At 39.9% G+C, this 10,941-nt stretch overlaps 1 protein-coding gene across 1 annotated transcript; it reads right to left on the bottom strand.

The window, feature by feature from the left end:
• Positions 1-3,769: 3,769 nt before the first annotated feature.
• Positions 3,770-9,490, bottom strand: LOC311088891 (protocadherin 8). The gene is made up of 4 exons (XM_084123263.1): positions 7,029-9,490; positions 6,874-6,944; positions 6,051-6,184; positions 3,770-4,992 (listed from the first exon to the last, which is right to left on the bottom strand). Exons 1-4 carry the CDS (start codon positions 9,348-9,350, stop codon positions 4,688-4,690), a joined length of 2,832 nt encoding a protein of 943 aa, XP_083979389.1. The 5' UTR covers positions 9,351-9,490; the 3' UTR covers positions 3,770-4,687.
• Between the last annotated feature and the right edge of the window lie 1,451 nt (positions 9,491-10,941).

The following is a 10,941-nucleotide window of genomic DNA, read 5'->3' as shown; positions in this document are numbered from 1 at the left end:
AGCCTCGTTTACTGAACCACGTGACTCTGGCAGGTGACGCGCGACATCACAAACCATTCGCAGAGGTTTCGACGCTCCACACTAGAATGATCCATTCACACTGAACGAGAAGCACATCCACACACACCAACAACACCCGATGGAGAAACACAGCTTGTTCTGCCATTCAACACAATATTTCTCTCAGCTGAACTTTTGTCCCGCATTAAGCAGTTGTTTTATTGTTTTATAGTGAAATCATCGCCACACTCACCTGCCCTCAGTCCATGATCTGTTATTAGGGTTGAAACTAAACTCTCCTTCGCTGGGATAATTGTTCCTAAATCTACGGAAGCCCTAAGAGGCCATGCTTTAGTATTTTCTGTCTATATCTCGACAGAATTTATTTATTTATTTATTTATTTATTCATTTATTTATTTATTTATTAACGTATTCTGGAGATGAGAAAAATGTTTCCTTTCATTATTTTCAGAGAAACATAAAACAATGGTGTAAATCTGCGCGCGTCTCCCTCGCCGCTGTTCCACATGTGACCGCGAGGTGGCGGTGTTCACTCGCCGCTGTTCCACATGTGACCGCGAGGTGGCGGTGTTCACTCGCCGCTGTTCCACATGTGACCGCGAGGTGGCGGTGTTCACTCGCGCAGATGCTCTTACAGGAAACAATCACACGAGGACTGTTAGTGTTCACAAATCTGAGATTATTATTTTTCTAACATTATTTGATTATTTTTTGTAACATTCTTGGAATGTTTTTGTTGGTTTAGGTTTTATACGTAAGAAAACACTGTTATGTTCCACCAGAGCACATATATATAGTCATGTCTAATTATGATAATGGTGTAATAATTCAGCTGTGATTCTGTTTCAGTAAGCTGTGATTGTCCAGAGATTTACAATATTTCTTTACTTTATGAGTAAAGTACATATTTACGCATATACTTTAGTATTATTAGTAATATTAATAAAGTGGCCATTATGACAGTGAAGGAAGTCACCACAGCTCTGAAAGTTAAAGAGTTTGATAAAGCTGAAGAGTGTTTATTGATATAAAGAGTGAGCTTTATGAATATGCATTCACACATATTCACAGATCATATTCCTGCACTGTTTATAGCAACTGAATGTGTTAAACATCACACACACGAGACAAACTTGTGTTTACTGTGACGCTCCAGTAAAGGTGAAATCTCTGTGTTTAAGGTTTAATAAAGAAAAACTAAACCTTAGAGGAATTCAGGACGAAATACAGATTCAACATGTCTTAGACAGAAAAGCACATTTGCTGTGGAAGATGGACGAAGTCCTGGACTGATCAAGTGTTTAAATCTTTATCTGAGTCTTATAAAGCTGTTCATCAAGCTGGAGACTTTAATAAGGAGATATCCCAGCAGTAATGTGTTCAACAGCTGATGTTCAGGACCTCGCGCTGCTTCATGAGCCGAAACACTCATTATAAAACACTCATTATGAGCAGTTTCAGCCCATAATCCTGGACTGATTAAAAATATTCTTTTTGCTGAATTTATGAGGTGAAAATGAAAAGCTACTGTTAGAGCGTGTTGTTTTTATCTGAAGAAATGCTCAACAAAGCAACCATGAATATGATAATAATGTACAAGACATTTCAATCACAATCTCCAGTTTTTAGAGCACAATCATGTATAATCACGGCATGACGTATGAGACGCCTTCAGCAAAACTGCTTCCACTCTGTTATAAATTATATGACATGTTTTTACATTAATTCATCAAAATAATTCAAGCCAGTTTAATATAATTTAAGTTGAAATGACCATTTGATATCATGCTTTGATCAATGAAGTTTTCTGTCAAATAAAACATGCATTACCTTTGAGAGACTCTGAACTTTAACCCTCATTCGGTCCGTTCGAGTTCATGAAACTGTTAAAACGAAGATGACATTTAGATGGTCAAAATACACATAATTTATAATTAAACTTAAGCATAATTAACTTTTGCGTTCAGGTCTGCTTTTCATTTGAAAGTAAAAGTTTTATGCAAGTAAAATGAATATATACAGTGTTGTTTGAACAATTTCAGGGTAATATTGATGTCGTTTTGTTAGAAAAAGTGTGGGTTTATAATATATAGGTTTCATAAAGTTAGCAGTCATGAGTTATATAATTAAATTAAGTCGATGGAGTTCACACTGGTAATTCTCATATTATTTGCTCTTATAAATTTAATCTAATGATATATTCAAATGAAATTTCTCATAAATATTGATAAAATAAATGTCTTTCTTGCATCACTGGTTTATGCTGTAGCTCTTGGAAAAGTAGAAATTTATAGAATTTCAGAAGTAATATAAAGAGGGTAAATGAAGTAATATGAGTTATATAAGTGCTCATTCTGAACAAATTCACTTATTTTGTGTTTTATTAAAGACATACAAACTCATAACTGGCAGAAGCTGAACTGGGTTTGCTGAATTATGAGCATAAAGTCACACATTTATGAGCACAAACAGCTTTCAGTGAGAAACACATTACACAAATATGTCCAAGACATTTCCCTTGCACAGGCTGCTCTCAAACATTATTATTTTTAATAATAATTAAAAAGGAGAGAAACTCTGCATTATTGGCAGATTTGAAGAGTTTTAGCTGCACTATCGCAGCTTTAATCCTGTCGTCACTCTCTTTGACCTCGATGGAAAACCATAACCCATTTCATGTCATATTGATCTTTTCCTGCACTGTCCTTCATATCCCATTGGAAATCTGTCATGTGGGATGAGCCGGATCCCGATCCTGCTGTTATTGAAAACATCCCTTCAGGCCACAGATCCGCTCTCTTTATTCCTGTATTTCCTCTGAAACTCAGTGAGGAACGACGGACCTCTCAGACACACGTTTAACTCCAGCGCTATTACAAATCCTTCATACTGAAGTGGAAGTGTGTGATCTGTACATGGAAAAGTCCTGATGGATCTTCCCTGTCGCTCGATTAATCTGAGTTTCTTCAACAGAGCCAGAACACACGGTTTATGATCTCTTACACCCTGTCACAACTATCTTTCTGAAGCTGTAAATAAAGTAAATATCATTGGACTGTTTTACTGGAAAATACTATTTCAATCTTTCTATTTCAAAATTTCACGTTTAATTAAATGTGTTGATTACCGTTTCTTTGCAGAAATTTCTGAGAAAATGGTTTCAAATTAAATCCTGCATTTCTTCCTTCCAGTGAATAAACTTTCCTCAACGTTTCTCTCGTTTTACAGCACATCCACTTAAACACTCTTAACTCTTCGTGTTTTCTGATGAAAATCATCAAAATGAAGTGAGTTTGTGCTTAAACAAGAACTAATATCAGCTAATAGTCAGAAAAATAAGCGTAATTCAAAGGGAAAGGAAGATTATCTCTCAGACTCCAGCGACTGATGTTAGTTCTTGTGTTAAACACAAACTCACTTCATTTTGATGATTTTCCTCAGAAATCAAACTTGAGATCTTCAGTGATTGTTCTCCTCCAGTCTGGATCTGATGTTTAGGTGTTAGTGCTGTAAACGAGACTTGTGTTCATCCGTCATAATCTGTAGAGTGTGTTAATAAGTGAAGATGTGCATAATCTCTCACACAAGCTCTTTAACTCGTTAACTCCACTAATGCGCCTGATTGAGTCTTTATAAGCCTCATTCCTCATGTGATTGTAGAGCAGATCACCCTCCCTGAACCCCCGGTGTCTGCGGCGTCACATGACTCTGTTCCCGCTCGTCCAGCCAGAGACCAGGACACACACAGACTTCTTACAAGTACTTTATTTGGGTCACTGAGGTGAGAAATTAATTATACACAACTGAGTATTTACAGTCTTAGCACAACTTATTAAAAAACTGAAGAGGATCAAATATACAAACTGGTTTAAATTTAGGACATTTTAGAAGAAAAGAAGCTGATAATCAGAATCTGTGCATATATTTACACACATTTTTTACATATAAACTACTTTACAATAAAATATAAATATGTGGGAATAAACAGCATCAAATTCACTTATATCTTTTAGTAATGATATACAAACTCATAACTAACATCATCTATGAAAGAAACTAAGCTGGATTTCCTGAATTATGTCCATCAGTGGCACAAACAGTTCTCAGTGAGAAGAACATATACAAAATATACAGATATTTACAACAAATATATCAATTTAACTTTCACAAGCTGTTCTTAAAAAATATTTTCTTAAATAAAAAATAAAAAACACTTGGGTTTGAATCGCAGTGAACCAGCTAGACGTGTCCTCGTTGTCCAGCACTAACATCCACATTATTCTTACAGTGAGGGTCATTAGTTAACATGAGCTACGAATGAACAATACTTCTACAGCATTTATTGATCTTAGTTGATATTAAAGAAAAAATGATCAAAATGAAGTGAGTTTGTGCTTAAACAGAACTAATATCAGTCGCTGGAGTCTGAGAGATGATCTCGTTTTCCCTCTGAATTACGTTTATCTTTCAGACTCCATTGGCAGATATTAGTTCTTGTTTTAAACACAAACTCACATAAGTTTTTCTCTATATCTTCATTAATTTGCTTCTCAGTTATCTTGATTTAAGAATGTTTAGGTATTAGTGCAGGAAAACGAGACTGAAGTGTTCTGAAAGCTGGAGGGTTTTCCTCAGTGAATCCCACGGGATGAAGCGGGACGATATCTAGAAGCTGGTGGCGACTTCGCTCTGCGTCTGCGTCTGCTCCCCGGCGCTCCGGCTCCGGCTCTCCTGATGGGCCGAGTACGAGGGAAGAGTGCCGGTGCGGGAGAACGTCTGCATGGGCCGGTTCTGCACGTTCCCCGGGCCTTCGTTCCAGCGCCGGGCAGTGAGGTGTGTGTTGAGGTGTGTGTTGAGGTGGTGTGTGGTGTAAAGAGGTGTGTGTGAGAAGCCGATGGTGTATGCGCTGCCGGGGGGGGCGAGTGTGTGACGGGTCTGGATCACACCGCTCCTCCAGTCTCCGAACGAGCCTGAAACAGGACACGCATTAATGCACTGCACAAACCTGCTTTTTATGCTTATTTTAAGTCTCGCATAATTTGGCAGTAAAGCAAGTAAATTTAGTTTTAAGTCGAGTCACATTTATTTATACATCGCTTTTTACAACTCAGAGTGTTTCACAGCAGCTTTACAGAGATAACAGGAAAATAATGCAACAGAGTTTGTGTCTAGAAGACAATAGCATCAGTCCAGCTTAAAAAGTTATTAATTTAGTTCATATATTTATATATATAGCCGCTCTGGAGAAAACCGTGATGTCATCGTCCAGCTCAGTTCAGTTCTCATATAATGGAGAAAATGCAGGAGATCAATAATATTGTTGAATATGAAATATGAACTAAGCAAGACCAGTTGGGGACATTTAAGGTAAATTTTAATGGAACACTGATGAGGAGCTCAAGGAAACCAGTGACACCTTATAACAAGCTCCCATAAACTAACATTAACGAGCAATGCATTTGTCAGTATTTATTCATCTTTGCTAGCACTCCCATGAAGTTATGAAAACGTCATTTCTGAATGTTCTCTGAATGTCCTTTTTTTAATGTTTAAAACTTTTTTCTTGGTTATACGAATGTTTAGAGAACATTCAATTGTATCATTTTTCAGACATAATGAGATCGTTACTTTTGAATGTTCTCTGATCGTTACTTTTGAATGTTCTCTGATCGTTACTTTTGAATGTTCTCTGAATGTTACTTTTGAATGTTCTCTGATCGTTACTTTTGAATGTTCTCTGAACGTTACTTTTGAATGTTCTCTGAACGTTACTTTTGAATGTTCTCTGATCGTTACTTTTGAATGTTCTCTGAATGTTACTTTTGAATGTTCTCTGAATGTTACTTTTGAATGTTCTCTGATCGTTACTTTTGAATGTTCTCTGAACGTTACTTTTGAATGTTCTCTGATCGTTACTTTTGAATGTTCTCTGAATGTTACTTTTGAATGTTCTCTGATCGTTACTTTTGAGGTAAGAGATAAAGCCTCCTTGTAAAGCCTGATAAAGCTGTTAGAGAATGACACACACCTCTGGCCATCGGCTGGAAGGTGGTCAAGCTTCTCCTCAGAGCCGCTCCGCTGGAGTCAGAGTCGCTGTCGTTGAAATCACTGTCTCCTTTCCCACTGTCCTTCACGCTCAGCTGATCTGTGGTGCTGGTGCCGCTGTCAATGCAATCACATCTGATTATTGATATTCCATCTCAGAAAAAAATACTATATTCACTGGCACGTGTCTAATCCGCCAGCGTTCATGACCCACTGTAAGAGAGAGACTAAACCCAGACCAGAAAAAAAAGTCATGCATTTACATACTGAACAAACACAATATGATGATAATAATCATAAATGTTTCCTGATCATCAAATCCTCATATTAGAGTGATTTCTGAAGGATCATGTGACACTGAAGACTGGAGTAATGATGCTGAAAATTCAGCTTTGATCACAGGAATAAATTACACTTTACTATATATTCACATAGAAAACAGCTGATTTACATTATAATAATATTTCACTGTTTTACTGTATTTTTGATCAGATAAACGCAGCTTTGGTGAGCAGAAGACCCTTCTTTTAAAAACATTAAAAACCTTACCGATCCAAAACTTTTGACTGGTAGTGGAATTTGAATATAATTGTTTTTAAATTAAAAACATAGAAATTGTAATGATAACTTTATTCTTTTTTTTTTTTTTTATTAATATTTTTTTTAAGAAAAATGCTAAATAAATGCATTTTCACTAATAGTCTCAAACCTTCGGCCCTCATTGTATCTATAATTATTAAATTATAGTCAAGCAATTATCCAAGTAGGCAAATGCAGTAAAATCAACAACTAAAAATCATTCTTACCTTGTTTGCAGACAGTATTTTTCATCTTGCCATAAGAATGTTTGTTCGAAAGGTTTGCATGGCAGGAACAGCTATTAAAACAAAAGCTTAGAGTTAATATTCTGACTTGGAAACGTGCATCAAAACACCAGGATGATCCGCAAAACATCACTCACCTTCTCCTCAGAATCCAGGCTCTTGTCTTCATACAAACAGGGTTGCATGGATTCGCTCTCGTTCCTGAGGAAGGCGTTAGCGCCGTTGTAAACGCTTGAGCCGGTGTTGTTGCTCTTGGAAAGCGGAGTCGATCCGTACAGGCCGTCTCTCCTGAAGCTCCTCCGCCGGCGTTTGATCACACAGCTAACGGTGATCACGCTGATGGCTCCCAGTAACAACACACAGCATCCAGCGAAACCAGCGATCACCAGCGTCCACACGTCGAACTCCACAGCCTCGTCGTCCTTCGATCGGAGTAAAATAACCACCTGATCTTCTTGAGCTCCAGTGTCTGTGACCACGAAACGCACGGATGCTAGGCTAGTCAGCGGCTCTCGACCACCGTCAACCACAGAAACTGTAATTTGCAGGACGTCTCCACATGATGAAGAAAGTCTACGTTTTAAAACGATCTCGCCAGTGTTTTTATCAATGGAAAACAGTTGATTTTCGTCTTCTCGGATGTGAAAGCTGAGCTGGCTGTTGACGCCGCTGTCTTCATCTTTAGCGGCCACTCGTAACGCTAAATACCCGGCCTGAGCGTTAAAGGGAATCGGGATTTCAGCAGAATCATTCCGTAACACTGGATACGTGAAATACGGAAAGTTATCGTTCTCGTCAACCACGCGGATTTGTATTAAAGTGGTGCTTGATAGCGGCGGGAAACCTTTATCGCTAGCTTTCACTGCGAACTCGACTTCTCTCAGAGTCTCGAAGTTGAAGGATCTGAGCGTGTATAAAGATCCCGAGTGCGGATCGACGGACACGAACGTAGACATCGGAGAACCATCCGGCGCTTCGCTGTCGATCAAACTGTAGAAAACCTTTCCGTTCTTCCCGACGTCGAGATCCCGCGCCACAACCGTGGTCATGTACGATCCGGGAATGTTGTTTTCAATCACGGAGACGTCATACGAGGCTTTACTGAACGCGGGAGCGTTGTCGTTCTCGTCAGTGATGCGTATCGTGTAATGCTTGATGGTTTTAAACGGCGGCGTTCCCAGATCTTCGGAAATCACAGTGAGGTTGTATTCTGGAATGGCTTCCCTGTCTAAAGTCGTGGTCGTCACGATCATGAAGGTGTCGCTGTACGCTTGCGTTAGCTTGAAATGCTCGTGTCCTTGTAAAGTTGTGTGCACGTATCCGTTCGGACCCGAGTCTCCGTCGGATGTGCTAATCAACGCAACGAAACTCTCTTCCGCCGCGGCTTCGGTTATGAACGCTACTCCGTCGCTAGTGGAAGTCATCGGTTTAATGCTAATCTCCGGCGCGTTGTCGTTCACGTCTAGGATGTCGACGATCGCTCGGCATGTCGATGAAATTGAATTGCTTCCCAAATCCGAAGCTTGAATGTGCAACTCGTAGGACTTCTTACTCTCGTAGTCGACTGCATCTCTGAGAGTCACTTCTCCTGAGATGAGATCGATCTGGAAAACGCGCGTGACATCAGTTGGCGAGCCTTCCACGAACCCGTACACGACTTCTCCGTTAATCCCAGCGTCGGGGTCGAAGGCGTGCACCTTCAGCACTCGGGATCCCACGGGAGAGTCTTCGCTGAGCTCCACTTTGAGCGAGTTGTGCTCAAACGTCGGGCTGTTGTCGTTAGAGTCCAGAACTCGTATGTAAACGGTTGTTTCACCGGATTTCGCCGGATTCCCGCCGTCGGTCGCCGTGACCTCGATCGTGTAGAACTCTTCCGTCTCCCGATCCAGTGTTTTAATCAACACGAGCTCGGCTGACTTCGCCCCGTCCTCACGAGTGCTGACCTCCACCACGAAATTGCTCGTGTGTGAGATATAGTAGCTTTGGACGTAGTTGTCTCCGACATCGAGATCCACGGCGACGTCCAGAGGAAAACGCGAGTTTAAAGGCGAATCTTCCGATATGTCCAGATGCGTTTCGTTGCGTGTGAACCGAGGCGAGTGATCGTTGATGTCTTTGACCTCGATCTCGACGTGGATGAGCTGGAATTTCTCCTTTGAAAAGGCGACGACGTCAAACGTGATCAGGCACTGCGGGGATCGCTGGCACAGCTGCTCCCGGTCGATGACCTCTCCCACCGTTAGGAGCCCGTCGCTCTTCCTCATGTGAATAACGGAGTTGGTCTTCTGGATAAACTTGAATGACGTCTCGGGATCCTCTTCTGGATCTATTTTCAAGTCTTGGGAAAGGTTTCCGATCTCTGTACCGGGAGCATCTTCCTCAAATGTAAAGTACTTTGTTGTTGTGCAGAAGCCGTTGCAGATCATGCAGAGAAGCGTGAAGTAAGAGAAGAACTTCATGTCTGCAAACGCCAAACAAAAATCAGTGACTGTTTCAGAAATAGACTTAAAAAGACTGTTGTAATGAATTAGACCTATTTCTTAAAAAGAAAAGCGAGAATAAAAGTGTCCTGTCGTGATCTTCACTCCTGCTTGACTCTGGAGTTTCCAGCTCACACCTATCACATATAGGTCATGGTGTATGCAAATGAGCCCATCTGCTGACCAATGAGCACTCAAGAAGCCCCGCCTCTGGCTCTGGATTGGCTCACAGCTGTGTAACACCCTCCTGTGGGAGACCCTCATACACAACACTATTGTCCCACTACCAGTCAAACCTTCACACACACTTCACTGAATTTGATCTGTGGGAATCTGCTTAAAATTTGATTTGAAGACAAAGACAAGCTCAAACTTTACTTAAAAAAAAAAATCTAGTTATTTAACATGCGAGATGCTACTAAAATACAATATATAAAAATAAACTGCACACACATGTTGTGTTTTCATGTTTTATGGGGACTTTCCATAGACGAAATGTTTTTTATACTGGTCAAACTGTATATTCTGTCCCCTTAAACTAACCCTACCCATCACTCTCACACTCACACACACACACACACACACTAACCCCACCCCAAACCAACCCATCACACACAACTTTCTGCATTTTTACATTTTTTAAAAACCTTTAAATTATTTTTTTTTACCAGATTTACAAATGAGCACGCCCCTAAAGGAGGTTTTATGAGATTTTGTCAGGTTTAGGTCACTTCTGGGTACAAATCTGTCCCCGAAATATAGTTAGGTAGACACACACACACACACGTGACACACACATACATACATACAAATACAAACACACACACACACACTCACTCATACATACAAATACAAACACACACACACACACTCACTCATACATACAAATACAAACACACACACACACTCTTATATACATACAAACACACACATACTGTTCAAATTTTGGAATCAGTAAAAAAAAAAAATTTAATACTTTTATTCATCAAGGACGCATTAAATTGAGCAAAAGTGACACTAAAGACATTTATAATGTTACAAAAGATTCTATTTCAAATAAATGCTGTTCTTTTGATCTAATCCTGAGAAATTAAACACTGATAATAATCATAAATGTTTCTTGAGCATCAAATCCTCATATTAGAGTGATTTCTGAAGGATCATGTGTCAATCTTACTATCACTAACCTATTTTGTAATGTTTTCAAAGCTTTGTTTAGTTCCTGCTAAATGAGTGCAAAAATGCCGTTTTCCATCAGTCGGTTTGTTAGGGTTACAGATGTAAAGCAATGAGGGTTTGTTTTCCACTCTTTTCTTAATTATTGACCGAGATAAAGGTAATGAGGAGCTATTGATCAGTCGTGCAGAGATCGAGGTGTGAACCCCACACCCCACACACACACAGACACACACACAGACACACACCTGGCCATTTGGGCTCGAGGTGTCGAGGTGTCAGACTCAAATGTTTCACTGTTAACAGGCTTTTCACAGACTGGAACAAATGCAGACCATTTGACACATTACCCAGTTCACCCAGTTCAGCTCCTGATACACACGTCTGTCTGTTA

This window comes from Abramis brama (genome assembly GCF_963993115.1).
Source record: "Abramis brama genome assembly, chromosome: 8".
Classification (NCBI taxonomy): Eukaryota; Metazoa; Chordata; class Actinopteri; order Cypriniformes; family Leuciscidae; genus Abramis; species Abramis brama.
The sequence above is the reverse complement of the archived record's forward strand: the minus strand, read 5'-3'. Positions and strand labels throughout refer to the sequence as shown.

What these genes read in the sequence shown, in the direction of transcription:
- LOC311088891 (XM_084123263.1), bottom strand. Translation starts at nt 9,350, where the DNA reads ATGAAGTTCTTCTCTTACTTCACGCTTCTCTGCATGATCTGCAACGGC. An exon ending in GCCTGGATTCTGAGGAGAAG is followed by an intron (nt 6,945 to 7,028) that starts GTGAGTGATGTT and finishes TTGTTTTAATAG; the next exon opens with CTGTTCCTGCCATGCAAACC. An exon ending in AAATACTGTCTGCAAACAAG is followed by an intron (nt 6,185 to 6,873) that starts GTAAGAATGATT and finishes TTGCATTGACAG; the next exon opens with CGGCACCAGCACCACAGATC.